The sequence below is a fragment of the Nipponia nippon genome, unplaced genomic scaffold, assembly GCF_047370975.1.
Source record: "Nipponia nippon isolate SJK-2023a ecotype South Korea unplaced genomic scaffold, ASM4737097v1 scaffold_7, whole genome shotgun sequence".
Taxonomy (NCBI): Eukaryota; Metazoa; Chordata; class Aves; order Pelecaniformes; family Threskiornithidae; genus Nipponia; species Nipponia nippon.
Genome location: NW_028262391.1, coordinates 14809099 through 14833436, shown reverse-complemented (window position 1 = coordinate 14833436; position 24338 = coordinate 14809099). Strand labels below are relative to the sequence as shown.

General features: G+C 35.8%; 1 protein-coding gene across 10 annotated transcripts in view; it reads right to left on the bottom strand.

Annotated features, from left to right (window-relative positions):
• OPA1 (OPA1 mitochondrial dynamin like GTPase) overlaps positions 1 to 24338 on the bottom strand; it is a 58462-nt gene that overhangs the window by 20722 nt on the left and 13402 nt on the right. For all 10 annotated transcript variants that reach the window (XM_087738780.1, XM_087738783.1, XM_087738781.1 and 7 more), the window contains 21 exons: positions 20568 to 20621; positions 17769 to 17873; positions 16702 to 16788; positions 15122 to 15235; positions 14719 to 14799; positions 14229 to 14303; positions 13826 to 13897; positions 13582 to 13681; positions 12931 to 13061; positions 12317 to 12389; positions 12153 to 12225; positions 11274 to 11389; positions 10597 to 10661; positions 9897 to 9973; positions 7082 to 7247; positions 6395 to 6547; positions 5754 to 5862; positions 5239 to 5318; positions 3956 to 4096; positions 2470 to 2586; positions 1063 to 1156 (listed from right to left, as the gene is read on the bottom strand). In XM_087738780.1, coding sequence (XP_087594906.1) covers positions 1063 to 1156; positions 2470 to 2586; positions 3956 to 4096; positions 5239 to 5318; positions 5754 to 5862; positions 6395 to 6547; positions 7082 to 7247; positions 9897 to 9973; positions 10597 to 10661; positions 11274 to 11389; positions 12153 to 12225; positions 12317 to 12389; positions 12931 to 13061; positions 13582 to 13681; positions 13826 to 13897; positions 14229 to 14303; positions 14719 to 14799; positions 15122 to 15235; positions 16702 to 16788; positions 17769 to 17873; positions 20568 to 20621 — 2083 coding nt within the window. The remainder of the gene's footprint in view (positions 1 to 1062; positions 1157 to 2469; positions 2587 to 3955; positions 4097 to 5238; positions 5319 to 5753; positions 5863 to 6394; positions 6548 to 7081; positions 7248 to 9896; positions 9974 to 10596; positions 10662 to 11273; positions 11390 to 12152; positions 12226 to 12316; positions 12390 to 12930; positions 13062 to 13581; positions 13682 to 13825; positions 13898 to 14228; positions 14304 to 14718; positions 14800 to 15121; positions 15236 to 16701; positions 16789 to 17768; positions 17874 to 20567; positions 20622 to 24338) is intronic.

Here is a 24338-nt window from a genome sequence, read left to right as displayed (position 1 = left end):
TTGTATGACTTTTTTAGGAGGAGATAAAAATATCTGTAGACTGCTTTGCTGTCTATGAAATTCAGCAGTTTCTTCTTTGAGACTGGGTGTCCAAGAAACTTTTATTGTAAGCATCCTTGCTGCCTCCTTCTTAACAATTACACTTTTGCTATCGACATCACCCTCATCAGATGAATCAAGGCCAAGTCAATTAAAGGTGAAAGATGGAAAAAGAAGTTAATGATGACAGCAGAGCATGGTATTGAAGGATTGATGACACACAGAGGGGTGTTGCTGTATACACAAGGCTAAGAGAATTCAAAAGCTCTTTAAAAGCAGTATTATGTCCACCTTAACACACATATCCTTGCCCTTCATACTTAAGAGGGAATACCTCCTAATAAAACTTCCTAATTTTCAGCCCAGCAGTTGTCAATGAGGTAGGTGGTTTGAAGAGACGGGACCTAGCTTTCTACAGTTAGGGGCAATTTCTTCTCCATGGAGGGTAACTTGCATCACATGACAAGGTTCAAACCTTTTACTTGCACCTTCTTCAAGCAGCAGGTTGAAAACTATTTTACAGATCAAAGATTGTTACTAGTAGTTGTACCATGGCACTAGCAGATTGCTACATAAATGATGCTTTTTGAGGAAGCTGCTGTTGTGTAAGCTTAATTAAATAAATTAATTAACGGATTTAAAAAATCCATTAGAATTGATTTTTTTATATGAAACATTTTAAAATTAAAATCTACAGCCAGACTGACCTGAGAAAAAAAGAATATGGTCACTATTTAATGAATTTCTTTCTGCTTGGAAAAAGATATTGACAACTGGCATCACATAATCTGAAAATATTTTACACTGGAGAGTGTCTTAATTATTTGACATTCTATTTACACTACATCATTTAATGTAAATAGAATGTCAACTTCTATTTACTTTACATCTTTTAGTTACCTTACCAGGACACAAAAATCAGCCACCCATGCTAAGCATAAAAGGAACACATAGCTAGAGGAACACTAGAAAATTTCTAAATATTTTTTTGTTTCGAACACCTCAAGTCACTGTGAGCCTTACCTTCAGTGTTAGTAAGCTGCTGTCTCAGTGTATTTGCTGTAATTGCCAGCATTCTCTGTATTCGCCAGAAGAGGACAATATCATTACATTCAAGCTGAAACGAGGGAAGTTGTAGTGTCAGACCTCTGATGTCCAGTGAACATCCTACACTTAGAAGAATCTCTCGACACTTTTAGCAGCAACTGTAAACTCATGTATACGTATCCTGATCTTGCACAAAACTCCCACAGAATAACTACTGTAAGGAACAAGGAAACACACCAAAAATACTTCTCAAGAACCATGTCAGCCCTATTTAATACACTGCATCCCCTTTACATCTACTATTTTCAACAGAAAGAACTGTATCAAGGGATATCATGGAAAAACGATTTGCACAGGCTACATGCAGGCTGGTGAGTATAACCTAATGCTTACTGAAATACCACACTTGTTCATAGCAAACACATTGAAAGACAACAGCTGAACTCTACATTGTGACTCCCTGCCTGACAAATGCTTCTGAAGACTGTCGGGCCAAGGGCTATATTTGTTAACAACAGAAGAGACAGTTTCTACGCCTGCAAGGATGGCAGGAGGGAGCACTAACTTCACATTAGGACACCTTAAGAAGACAGTAACAGGAATAGCACGTTAAGTGTCACGGAGAGGCAGCCCTCCACTCTATCATCTCCTCTCTTATCTCTTACAAGCAAAGGTATTTCTGCAGTAGTAAACATTTCTGGCTCCATGGGGACCATTCTGTCTCATTTAAAAGAAAAACAAAACTCCACAGAAAGTGAGGAGCTCTACCTTTCCACTAATTTCTTTTTGATTTAAAATACAATGGTAAGAAAAACTATGTATTCTTTTCTTTGTGTGACTTTGTGCATACTGTCATTTGTTGCACAAGCTTGGGTTTACAGAACTGGGAAGTCATTTAAAAGATCTGTTTGTAAGCTCCATAGTTTCCCCCCGCCGCCCCATTGATCACATGTGGTTCCAAGCATTAACTCTAAACACTTATTTACCATACTTATCCCATAAAAAACCCTTACTTAATGTTTTCTGAATTTTTCGTATCGGTGAGGTAAATAAAAATCAATGGGAAAGTGGGAGAAATGGATACCAACGAGATCTCAATAGCTGTACAATACTACTTTTAAAAGTGCATTATCAATACATATTGGTCAGTAACAGATGTTTAGGTCATGGCTGATACCTAGTGGTCATTTAATAGAATTACCACCAGGATGGCATTTTATCAATTACAAGCCTCCTGTAAAACATATCTAAGATCACCAGCTATCTCAAAGTAAAGGATACAAAAGAAAGGCTAGTTTAAAGTATTTGTAGAAGTTTTTTTTTTTTCAACTGAGATGGAAATATTAAGGCAAAACACCAGTGTGTATCTGTTCTTCAATTTACCTCCGAGTCCACAAAATGCCTCTGATAATAATAGAAGCCTCTTCGACATAGATTGCAGTGGTTCAAAGCAGTCTTCAGGAAATATCTTCTATAAATTTGGTGCCATGTGTCTTTAATCTAGGAAAACAGTACTTAATTTGACTAAATAAATACATACACTCACTATTGTGCATAGTTTAAATGATCGCATTTGATTTTAAAATATAACTCCAAATTCCACTATTGCTGTCACGTAATATATGTTTAAATATTTCTCAGCAATTTGTCTGTAACTGGTATATGATTAATGTGTTAGTTACATTTGGCAAGCATTACAGATGAATGTCAATTTAAAAATCCACTCTTCCATGCTTGTAACATAACCGAACGCTTAAAAATATTGTCTGCAGCCAAAATACATTTAAATTATATACTACAAAACAGGACAAATTGTTCTGCTCTTGGCATGATGCAATCTTCACATTAACACCGAGAATACATTTTTGAGTAGCATCCATTATCAATTAAACCAGATTAAAGCATAGAGAAATATTTAATAGGTCTTATGTAAACAAACATTTGTAACTTTTCTTGATTAGGCTTATTTATGTTCCAGTTCTTCTAAATTCAATATGTATATAGATATGGCTCCTCAAAAAAATAAAATTAAGAAAATCAGTTGCTTAGCTAGAAAGGAAACTCAATTTGCACTCAGTCTCCTCATGTAAAGGATGTAGATTGCTACTCTAACCTTTACAAAAAGATCATGCAAAAAGTAACTGCTGTATAGGAAAGGCACAGCAGGTATTTAAATAACTCTTCTACTTTGAATAAGTACATGTATTAATGTTGAAAAGCTAGCCAAAGTTACTGCAGAAAATAAATCCCTGTTAAAGGAAATCTACATCTATTACTTTTTAATGTTTGAATTCTCATTCAGTTAAAATCCTACATTTAATTAAATAAAAGGTCTAATTATGGTTAAGAGCCATACACTGCAGTGAGATAAATGATTTTCCAGAACATTTTAAAAGAACAATACATTCCCTCAGTGTACTCTAAAAAACCCTGCCTGTTTTCAAGTGTTTTTACAAGATTTCCCTCTCTTCAATGTACCTATGAACTACAAACTGCACTGATAACCACACTGAAAGCTTAGGAATGCACAATATGTTTTTATCGTATCTTGCTCACAAAGGCCTTGATTCCACTATATAACATCTGAACAATAACTTTAAACAAGCCTTGTCATAATGCAGGCGAGAAAATCTGCTCAGCAGATTCTGATTTCAGTCTGAACTGACAGATTCCAAAGCGTTGTACTGCATTTGTCTGACAGCCAACAGAAGTGTGTGAATTGCGTGCAAGCAGTCATTTAGTAATTCATTTGGAAACATCTGGATTACAAATTCAGTATTTAGATGGAGTCTTTTGTACGCTATCTAGAAAGAACTTTCAAACGTTCACAAGGGGCTTCCATATGTTTTGTTACAATTCTGCGTCTTACCAGACATGGGTCCACTGTTATTCCTCTTGCTTCAAGATTCTTTCTGACAGTCGTCACTTCATCATTTGCCAGATAAGCTGCATGTTCTTCATTGCATTTGATTAATTTCTCAAGTTCATTTTTTGTTTCATTACGAATATTCTAGGATAAGAATGATTAGTTAGAATTAATTATTATAGACTCAGAGATCATCAGCACCTCCTCAATAAACATTCTACCTGCTTAATAAGCCAGAACAGAAAATACCTTTGACACTATTAACTATTACATTTAAGTGACTCAAAAGGATATTTGTGCAAAGACATCTCAAATACAGTCATTTTTTTTTCTTTTCATTATGCACAGAAATGCAGAAGAGGAAGAGAAGGGTGGGGAAAAAAAAAAAAAAAAAAATCATAGGTGTTTTAGCCTCCTTTCCCCTTCATGAACAGCTGCTAGCAGGGTTCACATTCACATATCACCTGTGACACTGATAAGAACTGCAATTTTTGCCTAACAGCTAGCAAGAACTCTCCATGGATTCATACCTTTAAGTTGCTGTTCATTAAATTCAAGTAAGATAGGTTGAAGTCACTGCCTTTCTCCCATACCTGGCTGCACACAGTTGACTGTAAAACTCCTTCCTCTGAAACAATTACTTTCTACTGTATTCTTTTAAATTCTACTTACTTCTTTAAAGTATGATTCAGTTTGAGAAATATCTAGAAAAAGTAACATAGAAAGCCCATCATCTCTGGGCATTGAATGGAAGGTGCTATTTAAATTCAAAAGAAATTTCCAAAAGCTATGAGCAAACAAGAAGAGAGGTTATGATGAAAATGGTCAATCAGAAGATGCAACTGTGACTACAATGCTAGTGATCACATACTATCACATACTAATGAAATCCAAATGGAGCATGCACCTTCTGCTTAAAAGGCATGCTTGGAAAGTATAGCCCAGTTTCCATCGAGTTTTCATCAATTTCTTTCTACTGGAAGAACTTCAATATTCAGGTCAATGACATAATAGTAAAGATGTAATTCAGCTGAAGAATGGAAAACAGTTTATAAACTACTATGGACCTGCAATATGAAGAAAGTATATGGAATTCTCTGTGGTGTAATATTTAAAACAATGAATAGTAAAAGTAATTCTGAAGTATTAAAAAGTATTTTTTCTTCCTCATCATCTAAATAGCGTGAGGAGGGTTCGTATTTTTGAAAATGTACTGAGTAATAATCAAAGTTTTCTAAAGGTAGTGAACTACAAATTTGTTAATTTTTTTTTTTTTTTTATTTTACCTGTTCTTTGGTGCGGCCTATCCAGTATAACCACCTTTTTTTCCAGTCTGGACCCACCATATCTTCAATAACAGATTCAGCTAAAAAAGGAAACATGATGTTAAGTGTCACTCAAAATATATATATCCAGCCAAATTCATAGTTCTAAAATTGTCAGGTGTTTAAAAATCTTACCTTGTTGTAACTCACATCAAAATTAATTATGCCTGATAACCACAAATGGATCAACTACTTTCCCTGAATTTATCCTATTCTTCTACCTGTGTATCTATACCATTTTTTGATTCTACAGATCTCTATTACTTATCTTGCAGTTGCCTCGTTGCAAGAGCAAGAGCGCTAGCCCTTGAGGCTGTATTTGCTAAACATTTCTATCAGTATCGGTACCATCTTAAACTGTCACCACTGTCTTGGTTGTGCTGATAGAAAAGCTTGCACTGCAGCGAAGTGAACTAGATCTGGAAATTGGACCACATCAAAATGCACACAAGAGTGGGATACATCACACAACTCACTGTCTTTGAGACGACTTTGGAGAGTCTCTTCCATAAAATGAATAGCTGCATCCCATTGCTGTTTATCAGATATTGACCGATCTTCTAAGGCATTGTGCTGGATGACTCGCTGCAATACAGAACGTTGTTTTAGCATGCAATAAATAATTTATTCTGGATTTAGTAAAAAAAAGATTTCTGACATTATCTTCATTTTCTGATGTCTATAAAAACAGCATGTATTGGGCACGCAGGATTTATTCAAGAAGCACGTTTTCAAAGCACTGCCAAATATATTTTCTTATGCCTTTAATTTGACTCTCTTCTATAGCCTAGCATAAATAATGTAAAAAAAAATACAGCAAGCAACATGAAATCCCTTGAGATGACAGAATCTGTAAAGATAGTAATGAAATGCTGCTATTTTATGTGGCTATACTTAAAAGAACAAATGAGCTGATGCTAAACACTTCTCACAAGGTAATAATAAAATGAATTGAGAAACACTGAATTAAAACATTATATAGAAGAGGAGAGATGGACACATCTCCCTATCATTTTATGATTACATTAAAAGAATGCAAAAATACTCAATATGCAACTTTAGTAAAAAGATTTCAACAGCACTTAGTCAACAATGCAAAAAACCCACTACATTGTACCAGGCTATCCTCTGCTCTCTCGTTCCATTTATGTCGCTTAATACTTTCTTCTTTGACAGCTTGTTTCAGTTTATCAAAGATATCATCATGCTCTTTTCCTTTTTGTTCTGTCATGAAACGGGAAAATTCTTCTTGCAAAGTCTCCCATGCCACCTACAAAGTTAGCAAACAATACCTACTGAAATGGACCATTATACTATGCACCAGCTGGTAAAGGAACATTTATGACAATTCTTGCAAGTATGAAAATTTGCATACTTTCTGAAAACAACATACAAACATAAGAGTAAGTAACTGACTTTTCCTTTGCTGCTTTATCCATTACTAATAAAGTCAACACTAAATTTTGCTTTGCTATGTTATAGCAAGTGGAATTCCGTTAAACTTGCATAAATCTATTAAATATGAATATACCTAGCTTGAAGGGTTTGTTTAACCTTTTAAAAGGACGGTTTTTTTGGTCTTTAATAGGGAAAATTCACCAGAAGAGCAAAATACAATGTTCCTGCTGTACATGCTTCTCAACATCAAGATCTTGCTAGCCTTTTCTTCTAGGCAGCTTACACGTCAGAACTGTAGTCAGCCCTTCAAACTACCACCTTTTACTTCTCTGAAGCTATGCTTTCATTTCAACAGGCTTTGCATGTATTTTTTTTTTTTAATTTTTTTAAATAACTAAATTCTCACCTCTACTGCTTTATTAGGCAGTTGCTTGTCAGTCCATTGCTTCAGTTTGATGTCCACAGTGGTGTTAAATGTCCCTGAGTTCATAGTCTGTGCTGCTGGAAGGTAGATATTCTCAATCACATGAGTAGATACCCTCTCCCATAAAGTTTTCTGAAGAATTTCCTCCCTAAAACAGAAAGTTGTAACACACATGATGGCTTCCAATACAAAAATGTCTAACAAGTATGCATTCAATTTGTTAGAAAAATACTACAGAACACAGGAAATACTCCTTAACATCAGGACACAACTTCAAACAAAATCCGCTTGGAGCTAAGGACACAAATACACAATGCAAGACAAGAACAGCAAGACAGCTTCAGAAGTTGTCCTCTGCAACTCTTATGGCTGCCACTGCACTGCACAACAGTTCCTTGCAGCCTTTAATTATACCAATATAACCATGCCGTGTGTGCATATGCATAGCAGGTGGGGGAGTGACAAGGGGGCAGACTGGAAAGCATTGAAATGATTTGACTAAAAAGTCCACACTCCCAAAAAAGCATGTGGGTTTTGTTTCTGTAGTATTCTGATTTGTTTGTTGGAACATGCTGTAGTTTTCCATCTGGGATTTTCATTGATTGTTCCCAGATTTGATAAACAATGAAGCAAGTCAAAAAGTCCAACCTTCTACCAAAATGTATATGGACATTCATTTATAAATGTGCCTCACGCCACTATAAAACTAAGCACCACTTTCCTATTTATGATGCGGTTCAAGAAGTAACAATGGAAACAATCTAACCTTTTTAAATGACAATAAACTTACTCAGGAAACTTTGCAGCTGCAGCGAGACAACTCAGCTGAGCCAGTCTAACGTGTAGCCAGTACCCACAGAGGCAGTCACGCTCCTTCTGCTCCTGCCACAGTCTCCAGTAAGGGTTGTGGGTTTCTTGCAGGTTTATTTTATGCTAGCTCAGCATGCTAAATCAGCTTACCAACAGGTCATATGAATGCCAGACTTGGTAGAATGGTGTGAGCTAAGAGCTGAAGAATAAAAACTGCTTTTTTTTGGTGGCACAAGACTACCAGATTCACTGAAGCCCTTTTCTTCCAAACAGGCTGAAGTTCAGGACGCAAGCCTCATCCCTGATAATGCCCCTACTCTAACTAAGCCATCTGGGGACAAAGACTGACGAACTTCTTATAAATATCACTCCTCCATGAAACTTCATCCATTTCAACAATGGCATAATTGAAAATTTCTCTTTTGTGTTTAAAGCATCCTTCTTCAAGATCTAAAAATTTTGAAGCTGTCCTTCTGACATATCAGTATAAATTGGGATCAAAGCCACTAATTTTTCTGCTGTTGGAACAGATCTTTGGCATATTTAGGGTAGTAAAGGTATTTATACAAAATTAAAAAGAACTCAAGCATTTAAAATGTAGAAAGAATTCACTATAAATAAAAATTAATGCTGCCACCAGTAAAAAACATTTTCCTTAAAAAGCTTTGTTCAAAATAGGATGATTTGGATAGCGTTTAAACAAAGACCAATTATTGATCATTCTTGATCACCATGAAAAGAACTGGGGATGTGGCAAATTAATTTCACTTACATGGTGTGCTGGAAACCGTCTGTTATGGATTTTACCACTTACAAATGCACTGTAGGAGAATGGCAGTCCTTTGATTAAGAACAAACGCAATCTCATTCCTTCTTTACTGATGTGTCAATAAAAATACACTTTTGCCCTGCTTAATTCAATAAAACTCAATTGGAAGGAATGGAAATTTTAACAGGATAGAAACATTTGCATTCATCAAATGCACTGTTGTTTTTAGGCTGCATATAATGGCCAAGAGAAGCATTTTTTTCATGACTAAGCTTTTCAGTTTTATAGCTCATTAAGTGTTATACAACTAGAATCACCACTACATTTTAACTTTCAAAAGAAATGCACAGAAACATTCATGTTACGCACCCACCCAATCCACAACATAAAATTAAGCAGACTACACATGGGCCAGGGTACTTCAGCGTCTATTCAACAGCAAACAGCAGCAAACACCAAAATGGCAAACCTGCATTGCATTTGGACTAGAACGTAACTTCAGACTAATACGCTGCCTACAACACTTTACATTGGCTGTTCTCCTCTCAGCCTGCATCTACAGCGGCTTTACTATGCAGTGACACTACATTGCTAAAATACTTAGACTAAGCTCCTTCTCTCACACCTATGTCTGCCTTACAAAGAAGTAGGGCAGCGCAGTATGGTGCTACTTGGTTGACGCTACCAAGGAGATTCACATGTAGGATGAAATTCTCAAACATCCAGATGTTTTTACATCCTTTTTACAGCCACAAATTACATAATCTTTAAAACTTCCAAATCTCCAATTCACAGATACACAAAACTTCCTTTTTTTCCAAGGTCATATATATTATTTTGATATGCACAATGATAATCCCCAAACATCAAGTTAAGAGGAATTACTGATTCATACTTCAAATGAATACCTGAAAACATCTTTATTATGACTGTTCCTTTTCATTTTTGAGGAACATCTATTGTTCATTATACTGTATAAAAACAGAACAAAACAGAAACTGACATCATATAATTTTTGTTGAGGGATTATACAAGTATTTGCTGATTCAGAACAAACAAACATAGACTACTTCCACAGGAACAAAGGACATAATACATTGTCCTAAGAAAAACAGTTCCTTATTTATATTTGAGAATTTTGTTTACTAAAGCTCTTTATATTTTAAAGGTAAACTTCTGCCAGTTAATTAAAAAAAAAAAAAAAAAAAATTACTGTACCAGTGCTTTGGTGTGACCTGAGTCAAACTTATGACTTCATCAAGAATCTCGTTCTTTGCTTTTTCAAACAGTTCATTCTATGCAAAAGGAAAAATATGAAATAATAAGATTTTAAGTATAGTTTGATCATGTTTTCACATAAAAAAACCAAAACCTTTTTCTTATGGCCCTTAAGCCTAAAATGATACCTTCTGGTCACGTTCTGGACAACGTATGTGCTTGTCATAAGCTACCCTGGTTTACCATACATCTTCCCACCCATCTCTTGCATGCCTCTGGCCAGGCATGGCATTTGAATATTCAGGATCTCTATAAAAGAATTAGAGAATGGGATCATAATTGCTTTGTTATTCTGTCTGTCTGAAAGACCAGGGAATGTAACTTCTCTTTGCCAGTTCTGTCATGATCACAAAGAAACACTGACCTATTCCTGGGGGCAAGTTAAGTCAGTTAACTGCATACTAGAAGAGTGAAGGACTTGTCAAGCGTTGAAGTATCACAGTTTTGAAGCATGCTATTTCATAAAACAGAGCGCTCAGTATTTCCATTCCCTAGAATAACTTACACTGTCCTCACATTTTAAAAAGTCAGTACTTTATGTTAACTTTAAGAAACCTTTACAAATGAGATTAAATGGCATAAATTTTAATCCATCTTCAACACTTTGTAGCACACAAATTAAAGCTGTAGTCTAATTTACCCTGTCAAGCTCACGCAACCGGGGGTAATTGTTCTTCCATTCAGTCTCAAGATTGAAACGTGTGGCTGCAAAAATCAGAAACAAGGCCTTAATTTTTTTAATTGTCTATATGCACTTCATGACTATTTTAAAAGTTTAGCAGCTCCTAAAATTGCCATGAATCTTGCTTATGACAAGCCCTCCAAGAACTTTAAGGGCCTCTCTGCAAATGAGCAACATTTTTTCCTGTTCATACTTAGATATTATATCTGCAAATTGCAGGATTCATGCATTGAAAAAACATAGTGGAAAGAGAGCTATTCAGTTTCCAGCTCTGTACAAGCCAGTCCTGCCCTAGCTGATCTGATGGTATCTTTATCTAGGAAGCCATTTTAAACAACATCTGAATCCAAGGGAAGAATTGTGTTTTGCCCATAAAAAACCTGAATTTTTGTCTTCATACTTATTTACTCCTTTGGCTTTCAGAGCAAGTGGGTCCTTCATACCATGAATTATTATTATGTGTTTTTGTAAAGATTAACCAGGGCAATTACCAATTCATGAGAAATGGTGATCATATAAAACATGAAAAACACAATTGCCCAATCATGCTGGCAAAACAGTATTATACATATGTCGAAGAACTAACTGTTTAACAGCAAGTTGCTATTTCACTTTGTTTTTGAAAATATGTTTACCTTTAAAAGCATCTGCTTGCTGCTCCACAGACTCTCTCACCATTTTCCAAAAGCAATCTGATACAGCAAGACTTAAGTTCTTTGTTGTTACCTGGTGTGCCTTCAGCATACATGTCCTGTAAAGAAAGACAGCTAGAGGAAATTCTTCTATGCATGCCCATGCTTTCTGGCCCCCATTTTCTCCTCAGAAGAATAAAAGCTTTGCTTTTTATAGCAGAGAATAACATATCAATGTGCACCTAACCCAAATTCCCGTCTCTTCCTCCAAAATATTCGATGGAGATAATCATGAAATCAAGGGGAAAATAAAAACCAAGCCAAAAAAACCCCACCACAAATAGATTTTTATTTTAAAGGTTGCAGTGCAGGTACTGCAGTCCCAAAGACCACGCAGCATACTTTCCTGAGAAATATAAGCCTGTGAAATCAAAACTCTGCTCAATGAACTTTCAGCAGAACACATAAGCTAACCCTTTGAATACAACATTGTTGTCACACCAAGACGACTGATATTTAGAGGCACTACAACTGATATTTGGGCTGGATTCACTCCTGCCAGCTGTATCAAGTGCCTAGACATAGGCTGGGAACTTAGTTCTTCTAGAGCCAATGGAGAGATACAGAAACCTCTGAAGAGATGCTCAGAACTGCAGTGGAATTAATCGCTGCCTGAAGGTGCCTGTCTCTCTCCATTGACTTACAGCAAGCATTAGGAAACCAGGCTAACTTGGTCACCTCAGGAAGATACTTAATTTAAGCAGATTAAGTCTCAAATAGTGTTTCCCCACTGCAATCCTTTTTTTAAGTTCAACAAGAAAAAAACTGATGCTAGCATTTACAAACACAGGCTCATAGTAAAAGGAATAAATAGCAACATACTTTAACAGCTTTGAATTTTGAAAAAATTCCTCTTCATATTCTTTAATAGATTCAATGCTTTCACTGCTGTTTCCTGGAGAAAGAAGAGAGTGCTGCAACAGTTCCATTTAGACAGTTTTCTCTGCTATCAAGGAGAAAATAAGCAGAGCCAGAGCTCCCTTTACCTTTTCCAGTAACGACTGCAAAATAACCCAAAGCTTTCATTGGGAAGAGTTTGCCTTCAATTATTTGCTGGATCTGTGAAAATAAAGGATTAAAAAAAAACATGGTTAAGTTTGCACAGAGACTTTCTTTCCTTCAGCACAGTTTTAAAGCCAGATCTAGTTGTATCTATGCACAGACTACTATAAGAAGCAGTTTGTCATAGGACTATGAGTTCTCTGATATTTAAAAGAAAAAAAAAAATACATAAAGGCATAAACCAAATAAGGCATAACATATCAAAACCCCAAATAAAGTGAAAAAGCCTATCCCAGAATATCCTAAAGCCTTCTCAGGAAATGGACCTTACTCAGGTCACCTGCATGAAAGGAACCAGTATTATATCAAGCTGCTGCCAAACTGTGCCTGAAGTCATGTAGCTGATCACTAAAAGCAAAGCCTGTGAGAGATTAAAACGACCACCACCCAAAAAAAAAAAATCATACTGAATATAGAAATAAGCCCTCAAAAACATCTAGAACAGGTAGGTGAGGTCCAGTATTTCTGACAGCATCTCAAGTATTTTGCCACATGTGACTTTAGCCATCACAGCATGAGAAAAATAGTTCCAACTCACCCTGCTTGGGCTAGCCACGTTTTTCTCAGCAAGATCAACTTTAGTTAACACAAAAATTGTCCTTTTTCCTTGGGGATCCATTTGGCTGACTAAGTCTGTGACGATACTGCGTTCTGCATCTACTGATCCATCTAAAATAAACAAAAACAAAGTTTATTTTAGGGATAATGTAATCTAACATACAGTACTGAAGATATAGTAGGCATCAAATAAGTTTCATGTTACAACTTAAAAACAGGAAAATTACACCTATATTCAATTTTTGGGCACACAGGGTGAAAATTTGCTTTGTTACTTGCATCATAAAAAAATTAGTTTGTTGTAGTTGTGTAAGTTTTGAACAAGTACCAGCTTGCTCAAAATATTAAACTCTGTTATTGTCTGTTGCCTCCAAAAACACTTTTGAAGAAATTTGAATTTTACTTTAACAATAAAAAAACCTCTTATCAAAAAGTTGCTTTTTGCCACAGACACCAAAAGGTGCCTTAATTTATAAATAGATACTCCACAGCATGCTGTTTTGCACACTATACAAATTACCACAAATGGAAAAAAAAAAAAATAATCAGGAGAGTCCCCAGAGTCACATAAGAATCAGAATTAAAAAACAAAAAATCCTGCCAGTGGGATAACCAACTAGACTCTTATTACCTTGAATACAAAGGATGATGGCATTAGGATTCTGCATGTAGGCCTTGCTGATGCTAAAGATAGTTTCCTTCGTATCTGGAGCCATACCTGATGTCACAGTCTTTAATACATATATGGAGATATATATTTAAAGGAAAAAGAAAACAAAGATATAAAACCCAAAAATAACAGCTCATGTTCTCAATAGCCCTACCTCACTTACATGTCTTAAATTTTTTTTTTTTTTAATTTATTGCATACTTACGCTAATGACTCCAGGTAAATCAACCAATACCATTCTCTGCAAACCAGGACCTTTCACACTTAAGGAGATGGTCTGTGAAGTAAAATTGAAATTAAAGGTTTATATACACACACCTACTTTGTATATAAATTACATGCACAAACACACATATATAAAATTATATAAACACATATTTACACACACGTGCTTTAAATCAGCAACAGCCTATAATTTTAAATAGGAAGTCCAATTTCGTGTGCATGTAATTGCGATATAAAACTGATTTTAACAGTCCAAATACACTTTGTATAGTGCAAATCATTAAGTTATACAAACTGGATTCACAACAGTCTCCTATTTGAAGAATACTTACAAAAGATATATATGTACATATATCTGCCACCAAATATTTGACAAGTCTTACCTCAGTGCTAACAGTGCACCCTTCCTTCACACTGTTTCTCATTCTGATTTCTATTTCATTTCTCAAAGCTGCAAGCTGTTTTGAGAAAAGCAAAATATCAAATATAAAACTCCTTATAATTGTGATAAAAGAAAAATCACCAATGTAAGTAACAAAGTTTACTTAGGGATTAAGATCTCTGTTTATAAATAGTATCTCAAAAGCATGTTGAATAACTAAGTCTGGTAAATGGGGCGCTAAATAACAGATTACCTGCAGACCCCTGCATACTCCAAAAAATGTCTTGGCACAAGAGCTCCTGCTACATTTTACCCACTTCAGCGCCAGCCAAAAACCATACTAAGAGATAATTTAATAACTAATATAATGCCTTGCCCCACTAAACATATTTCACTCTAATTAAACAGGGGCTAACAGCCCACAAAGACACAAAATTTTTCAGAGAATTAATAGAAGTCACATTAACTTCCAGTCATTTCTTTATACTTACATCCTCTTCCTTGGTCAGATCAAACTCCCGAGAGCTGTCTTTGAATAAAGCCACATGGTGGGGACCTTCACTGAGAGTTACCTAAATGGTAAAAGCCTTATATGAGAAAGTATGGTAAATCTTAACACAGAGAAACATGAGAAGTACATAGCGTATGTATACTTCCCACTGCAGAAATACAACTATATGTAATGCTTATTTAGCACAGGACTACTTATAGTAGGAACTACTACTACTCTGATAGTATATACAGATCACATATAGGCCTGCAGAAGTTTTGTCATTGACTGCAACAACTCACTGCTTAGAGGCCATTTTATAAATGAATGTTCACATATACTTCAATTAATGGCATAATCAGAGGGGGAACAACATGAGATTCAGAGATTACGATGTTTCTTACCTTAACAGGGGAACGTGTCATCATCTCCCCAGACCCTCGAGGGAATATGCGGGCTTGGGCGATCATTTCTAACACACTGGTTTTTCCTGCACTTTGATCTCCAACCACCACCACCTTAAGTGAAAGTTAAAACAGCCACTGGCTTTCAGCAGGACATTTTGGAAATTTAGACAAAAGCTGACTAAAAAGATGTTAATTTGTATCAACACTGGCTGTATTATGTTTGACAATAAATGCATTGGTTTAAATATGGGATCCTTGAATAAATGCTAACTTTCAGTCATGCAAAAAAATTGACTTGTGCTTAAGACAGTGCAGTCCACAAAGCACCCTACGGGCCTAACCTGCCAGGCCACCCAAGGCAGAGAGGAAGGGCTTGCTGTTCTCGTGGCAGGCAGTTCTTCTCTCCTGGTACAAAATCCTTTCAGCAGGCACAACACTGAAGACTACTCATCTGGCAGATGCTGCTTCTGCCTGGAGAACGTTGAATTCTGATGTAGTTGCTGTCACTTCCCCATCTTACCGGACCCCTACAGAAGCCACCGGTGCTACAGGTGGTTGTGCAAGCAGGAAGCGTTCCTGGCTCTCCCCTACACCAGCAGTCAGGCTGGCCAAACCCCTCAGAATCACAGAATCGTTAAGGTTGGAAAGGACCTCTGAGATCATCGAGTCCAACGATTAACCTAACTGCCAGGCCCACCTCTAAACCATGTCCCTAAGCACCACATCTACAAGTTTTTTGAATACTTCCAGGGACTGTGATTGCACCACTTCCCTGGGCAGTCTGTTCCAATGCCTAACTACTCTCTCTGTGAAGAAATTCTTCCCAAAATCTAATCTAAATCTCCCCTGGTACAACTTGAGCCTATTTCCTCTCATCCTGTTGCTTGCTACCTGGGAGAAGAGACCAGCTCCCACCTCGCTACAACCTCCTTTCAGGTAGTTGTAGAGAGCAATAAGGTCTCCCCTCAGCCTCCTCTTCTCCAGACTAAACAACCCCAGCTCCGTCAGCCACTCCTCGTAAGACTTGTGCTCTAGACCCTTCACCAGCCTCGTTGCCCTCCTTTGGACACGCTCCAGCACCTCAATGTCCTTGTAGTGAGGGGCCCAAAACTGAACGCAGTATTCAAGGTCCGGCCTCACCAGTGCCTTCTCACGCTCCCCCCATCCAACAGCAGCACTACTGCGGGGAGTTAGCCAGGGCACCTTACCTTCTCAGCTCTGCTGGCACACACTTGGGAAACAAGTCATTTTACACTGCTGAGGAGGCTGGGGTGCCCTCACTGAAACCATTTAGAATGAAAGGCTGAGCACAGCAGCAATATCTGGATCTAGATAGGGTTTTATCTATGAGCCAAGGCAGACTTAACATAGTTACATTGGTTATTCTCAAAATTCTCTTGTTGCATTTAAAATGGAGAACATGTCTTAAGCAAAAACCCTGGAGTTACAAGAAAATAGCCTAGCACTAGCTCTGGATTATTCTGGAATATAGTTAAATATGAATTATTTAATATTAAATATATTCAATTATAAGACTGGTGTTTCAGTAAAAAGCCTTGAATTCTTTATCTACTTACTCGAGGTAGGTGATCTTGAGTGTTATAACTGGCATCATAATCAGACAGGATGTCAAGTACTTCAGAATACATATCAATCAAGGATTTCTACAAAAAAAATACAGAGAGAAAACACAGCCAATTAACAACAAAGATTGGGTTTCAGACTACTTCATCTGTATATTCTGTAAAAACTTATTTGTAAAAATGTGTTTATTCTCTCCTGATGGTTTGAAACCTGAACTGTCTATACTGCAGCACAGATCTGTTTTATGAAGTACAATACCAAGTAGAGTCATCCCTTGCCTTCTGTGGATGAAAATACTACAACTGCATCTTGCTGAAAGAGCAAAATGAGAGCTCTTACCTACAGCATAAGAGAACAACAGCGCTCAGTCTTCACAGTTTCCAAGTTAAGAAGCTGAATAAAGTTTCTTCCATTAAACATCTATACTTACATTTTCGGCTTGTTGAAGAGTGAGCATTAAGAAGGGTATAGAGCTATCAACCTCATTCTGTAAAAATAAGAACTCCTTATCTTTCAGTTCCCAGAGGAAAGAGGAAGATCCATACCGGTCAGCAAGTAACACAGAGTGAGGCAGAAAATGTCTGTTTTTAGAACGCTCAGGATGTTGGCAGGCAAAAGCATACTTAGTTCAATCTCTGTGGATTTATACAGGTCTGTTAAAAGATGTTTCCTGACCCTGTAGCTATATTCCTACCAAACTCAGTAAGATCCATGACAAAGCACAAAAGTATCAGACTGTGTGTAAGAAGAGTTGGAAGCATATTTATTAGCAAATACAGTGAAGCTACATCAAAAAACCCAATCCACATTTCCCACTTACTTAGGCAAGTTATTTAGTTAGACCTTGTAACCCCTTTGTGCTCTTCAACTGAAGCCATTTTCAAAAGTTATATAGTTAAAAAAAAATGTATAAAAGCCTTAACATGTCAAAAAATTAGCATACATATCCTTGTAACAAATGTTGAAAGTTCATATATGAATTAACAAATATAATTTAGAATAGCATCATAGAAAATATGGCATAATTATATTTCTATGCAAATTTGTAACACATAAGTACCTTTAACTTCCTCTGATGAATACCCTTGTCATCTCTTTGCAGTACCAGTTTTCTTAATTCTTTGTTCTCCTTCTCTAATCGCTCAAGCATTCTTTGGTATTTGAGCTACAAAACAGTGGTACAAATATACTCTTGAAATTACAGCAATATACACTCAAATGAGCAAAGTTTTACCTATAAAAATATATTACACTTCAGGAAAGTCTTTCAAAAATATAGAAACCTTTGTAATCATTAGTTTATTGAAATACAAGGCCATCAAGAGAAAACTGTTAGAATTTTCTTTTTGGCAACATATCTTTGCTTCAACAATTTTAATACGACCACAATGTTCAAACTTGGGGATACATAAATCAATCTTTAAGCATCTTAAACAAGCATAATTTTTGAAGGAGCCACACATATGCCGTCAGACAGAAACTGGCGTCAGTGGGAACTGGCTGTTCAATAAAAAGATCACAGAGCTAAAATGTGAATTTGCAAGCCTAGTTTAGACCCCTTCTCTAGCACACAACCTCCGTTCAAGTAACAACTGTACCAGGTCAGTCCTGTTTAGATTATGATAGTCCTCTGAAGATGAGATATGAATACGGTGTTTTGATACCTACTCTGAAAACTGTTTTCATGGAAATGTATTTGGCCTGAGTGTACTTTTAAGAACAAATCAAATTTCAAGCTGTTATAAAAAAAGGTAAGTAATAAATGCTTTCAAAAGTAGTAAATGTATAAAGCGGTTACAAACCCCCATATCAAAATAATTTGGCTGAGCCAAAGAGCCCATCACTTCAGAAGCCTACCGATACAACAAAAGATTAATTGCACATTAACTTAAGAAAAGTGAACAAGCAAACCAAAGTAATGACTAATATGTATCAACCCTGGAAAAAAGTCTAGCTTAAAAATAATTAGCTCTGCTTTGCAAATTAAGGAGACTAAAACTTTGTTGGAATGAGATTTGGTGAAGTGTAAGTCAATTAATGAGACAGGAAGGGGTCCCACCTTATACCACATTTGCACTGAAAAGCCCCATTAAGGTATAATATATGAAAACCTTATAAGTTTGTTGTAAGGCAACACACCTAGGAGGAAAATGTGTTGCTGTCTAAACAAGAAGTGTAAGTCAATATAGCTGAGGAATCAGGGTTCCTGCGCTGTAAGGACTGCCTAAGGGATGAAATACTTCTTTCTAACCAGATGTGCAGCTGCACACTGTATTCCCCATATTATGAAAGCTACCCCCCAGAAGGGCTGGAAATGCTCCTCAGTTGCGCTGATGCAGGGAATTCTTAAATTAGCGACTGAATGCAAGACCAGATTTCAGAGAATGTGAAAATGGTTTTATTTTTGTGACTTTGTTCTTGCTCCTATACACTTGCATCCTTGATAGAAGATACTAAATTTATTACTATTTTAACCTTGTCAGGTTTTAAGTGTAAGTTTTATGCAAGGGGAACAAAGTAACATGTATGCATTCACTACATACAGAAATTCATATTAAAAAATGGGCTTTCTATATGTCTATTATCAAATTCCCAGCTCCTCTGAAGTTAGGCCATGCACTTTTTAAAAGGCCAGTCTGAAAAGCAGTGATCCTAAAGCTGATCTCTGCGGTTCTCCTTTTCTGCCAGCTAATGAAGCAGGCTTCTCTTTAACAGAAGTAACAGAGGAAATACTGAAAACAGGGTTTCACTTGCAAAAGCACATCTTCCCTCAAACCATATTAAATTACAACAACTGAACTGGATGGAAGACATTCAGAAATGGAAAGTGGCTTGGGTTTTGTAAAGCAATGTTTTTTAGAAATGTGTATTAAGAAATTCTATCGATAGCTGTCATTATTGTTCAAATTTTCACTTTTGATTTTTTTTAAAGGACATCACTCTGAACAGCACCATCCTCTTCAGTTTCTTAAATGGATGAACTGTTCTTTTAAATCTCAAAGAGAGGGCAGAGAAAAAGCTTTTAATCTTCCCGTAGCAATTTTTGTACCAAACAGTCCAGTCATAGAAACAGCTTTAATTGAAAGAACTGCTTATTGCTTCACAAAACAGATTTTGATGAACACTGCATGGCTTACATACAACTCTAGCATTGTAACTGCAATTATTTTTCTTGACAGAAGAAAACAAAAAAGATACTTTGGTTTTCCTGAATGCCACTGTACTATAATCTGAATGTCTCACCCCACATATCCCATATGATGTCTATTTTCCCTCTTGGACCTCTGATATTTGGTCAGCAAATGCACTTAAACTTCTTTACTCTACTAGAAGTGACATTTCCTACATTAAGGGATTAAAATGTAACTCCTTAATAAGTAAACTAATTTCCTCTCTGCAGCAAATGTGCCATTTAAACATACAAGACATCACAGATGTATTTAGTAGCACTGAAGTTATAAAAGAGAACTGTAGAAAGTTAGAAGTAAAGTTAGCATAAATAAGAAGTTAAAAACCGGAATATCACCATTGTATTTACGTAACGCTCTTGGGCTAACTTTACATTTCAGGAATATACAGCATTGAAGGCAAGGAAGGTATTTTGGGAAAGTATGATTACACATTTGCCCTATTCTTGCACTCCCCTCTTGCATTCTGTCAGTCACTGTCCGACAAAGAACAGACTAGACTGACCTTTGGTCTGTGCCCACACAGTGAACTCTGTATTGATAAACTCAAAGACTGAAAAAGGCACCTCACTTTTCCCAAATATCTTATATTTCAGGTGTGCTTTTGTCTGGTAAATCTGAGTCTGCTGCACATAAATCTCTACTTAAGACATCAGTAACTCAAAAGGTACCTGAGTGCGCAGAAGTTCTTCCTGAAGTTGATCAATCTTCTCTTTGTCAGAAACCTACAAATAAAAATAATCATGGCTACTAAAACATTGTTTAGTTTATCCACTGCAAGTAACCAAATCACAAACTGAAAGCTTCATTCCACATAAGAAAATTGACTTTACATGCATTTTAAAGCAAGTAAAATTCTTCAATTGACATTTGAGATTTAATGCGGAAAGTTCCATCTGCAACAGGACGTTCACATCAAAAAATGTCTAAAGTCCAGTACATGCAAATGCAAAAATTAACCCTTCAAGACTTAATACTAGGAAAGTAGACTTAGAGAAAGGAAAACTGTATATGGTGCTCGGAGTTTTCTGGCCACTGCCCTAAATGTAATTTTAGTGGACAAACTCTCAGGATCTTGTATGTTCATTTCTTGAATTAGCATGATCTTAATGGGATACAATCACTAAAACACCTGCTTGCTACAGAAACTACTTTCAGGTGAGTATTCACTATTTCTGAAGCTTCAAGGGGATTCTTACTTCATAGTTGTTTTTCAGAATTATAATCCTAAACATGCATGCACAACTTCATAAAGTGTAGTTACGTCAGGACAGTCTTGAAGGGTTATTTTAATTTAAGTTTCATTAAAAACTAGAAAAATTAGGATATTATAATACAAAACATTTTGAAGTTCAAGGCATAACAGTAATAAGATGAGGCAATTAGAGCCATTTTTAGTCAAATATTCTTAAAATAGGTTCATCAAGATGTAACAAACAGTTGTTCAAAAAAATGCCTTTTTAATAACACAAAAGCAAGACAAAAGCGTAAATGGTGCAATACAAATTCATATGATGTAAATATCTACAAACAACAAAATCTAATGGTTGACTGATGAATTATTAAATTTAGAAAAAAATTATAATCTAAACGATTACTGAAAGAATGACATAGGTAAAATCTGCAATATTTAAATAAAGGTCATGTAATAAAGTTCATGTGACATTTACAACTCAAGTTAGCTTCATATCAGAAAGAGCATATTATCTAACACGCAGAGGACAGCTGTCATTTAGACACAAATCAATTTAGTTACTATAATTTCACACCAGTTGTCACAGATTAAACAAGAAAAAAATCCACAGTTAGTCATAGTGATTGATATTAATTAGCTATTAAACCTGTAATATACAGGATTGTGCCTGCACTTTATAGAAAGCAATCCAAGCTGACACTTCCATCTATATCCAATTATTTTCTCATTCATAAACAGCAAAGAGGAAGTGTTGTAAATTGACTTCCTTTTCATTTCTGTTAATTAGTTCAGTAATAGCAAAAGTGCATCAGAAACAGTGTTAGTTTAGCACACAGACAACTTGATGTGTGCAGCCACAGGCTGGTATATGCAAATAAACATTTACATATACACACACTTGAAACACCTCAGAAACATAAGGGGAAAATAAAAATAGAAGGGCAAAGCCAATGGTGTGGAGTCAGAGAAGCAAGAAAATAAAGGAAAGAAAAGGAAAACAAGGTGTTTCCATGTGGTACGGATTTTCAAAGCAGTTAACATTTTCCTGCTCTCTGCTCTTAGGCAAGCTGTTCTTGAAAGTACTTCTGGGGCCTTGATGTGTACTTACTGATACACAGATTACCTCGAACTGCAGGAGCGCAGTCTTTTACGTACCGTATACTTATGTTAAACACAGTAAGCAAAAATACCGCACACAGCTACAAGTTGCAAGATCTGAAGCAAAGAATTATCTAGCACTCGATGATTAACTCTAACAAGGACAATTAGGTAAGTTATGTCAAAAATAGCAAACCGCTCTAGAATGATGTATGTGCTTTGGCATTTGGTTCAGGTGTGCTTTGAATGTTTAGCTGCAGTTAGTACATACAGTATTTTGGACATGTAATTCATAATATTGCTAAAAAGTTTTAACTTGCCAATAAAAGCTAAAACTATCGTAACAATCTAGTCACATATGACTAATCCATGATTTCTACTCATAAAAAAAAAACCCAACTATTAAAATATCTCTATATAGGCACATCAATATTTGTTTAATCTAATTCAGCATGCTTTGTACATTAAGATGCCTCCTTCTTTCCCCATTGCCACCATAGAGAGTTATGAGAAAAGAAAATCGTGGGGTCATTTTTAGTCAAGGCCTCCTGCATGCAAAGATGCAGATATGTGCTTGCTCAGACTACCAGAAGCTCCTTATAGAGTTACTCATTTTGCACAGCGGTTGCTTTCCTTTGCCACATATTGTATAAAATAAGCATGTGCCCCTGAAAATTCAGTACCTTTGAAACCACAGTTATTGGATTTGTATATTCTCTAACCAGACTATAAATAATTCTAAATTGATCATCTACAGAAGAACTACAATGATTTCCAGTAATATAAATGAAAATATCAAGGCCCAAACAAAATGCATATAAGGAGCAGCTAGGCACAGTGCAGTTATGCAAGATTAATCAATTATACTGCTAAATATTTATCAAAAGGCTGACAAAAAAACATCAACAGGAAACAATTGTATTTTTGTTTTTAGTAACCTCTCCTGCTTGTGAGACAGTTCTTACTACTATTCAATTTACAACTGAAGTAGATTTAATATTGAGTAATTAAATTAAAATGGAAAATGTACAAGTAAATTGGGCAACAGAACTTCCAATAGAAAGGAAATGATCATGTTCTCTAGACAGGCAAGCAAGCCAACTGAGTTAAAAAATAAACAAAGTTAGCTTATGCCCTGTCAAAAGGGCATGCCATGACTTATTTCAATCACAGGAACAATTTCTTCTTCCAAAGGCGAATTTGGATCAATGATTGGAATCTAAGTTATATCCTCATATCAAGATATTAGAGAAAATAGTTTACTATCCCTTTCAATTTGTTTCAAGCAAAAAAATTAGTGTGACAAACAAGACACATTCATTGTCATTAGGCATATAGGCCAAACAACACATTTGAATGCTAAATCAAAACTTTTTATATGCAAGGGCAGTTAAGACTTTCAACACTCAGAAAACACAGAGTACCTGCCTTGGAGGTCAGGATAACATTTACAAAGATAGCCCTTACAGCTATTTCACAGCTTGGGAATTGTAGAATTAGTTGCAAGAAAGAACTGACGAGGTAGAATTTCAATCAGAAGCAAAGGTAATATCAAGTTCATTTTTTTCCTGATTATGTTTTTTAGGCTGATACATTTTTTTATATCAAATATTGTGTTGCCTTTCCAGTAATTTTTACATCTTCATATACTTTATTATAAACTTCAAGCTACTATTCCGTACTTCAACTATCTCAATAAACTGTATACAATCTGACAGAGGATGAAGGAGTTCTCTTTATTAAAAAAACTGAACAAATAAGAGAATATTTAGACCTCTGAAGACATCTTCATACTTCTACTAAAATACACATCTGGAAGGGAATGAATGCGAGGACATTTGTAGGACACCTTTTGAGATAAAATAATCTCAAATAATTGCATTTCCTTTGTATTCTGTTATACAATGCCTAAATTAATAACTGAGGACCGAATACATCGGTCTTATTTTAAATCCAGAGAGAATATTAACTAAATAAATTTGAAAAATGAAATATGAGGAAAAATTGCCTTTCACCAATTTTTTTTTTTTTAAATTAAAGGAAGATTAACAGTTTAGGTTGTAACTCTAAACCATAAAAAATAATATGGCAAGAAAGTAAAATATTTAAAATGCTACTTTAGTTTTGGAGAACAAAGTAATTTACTCTG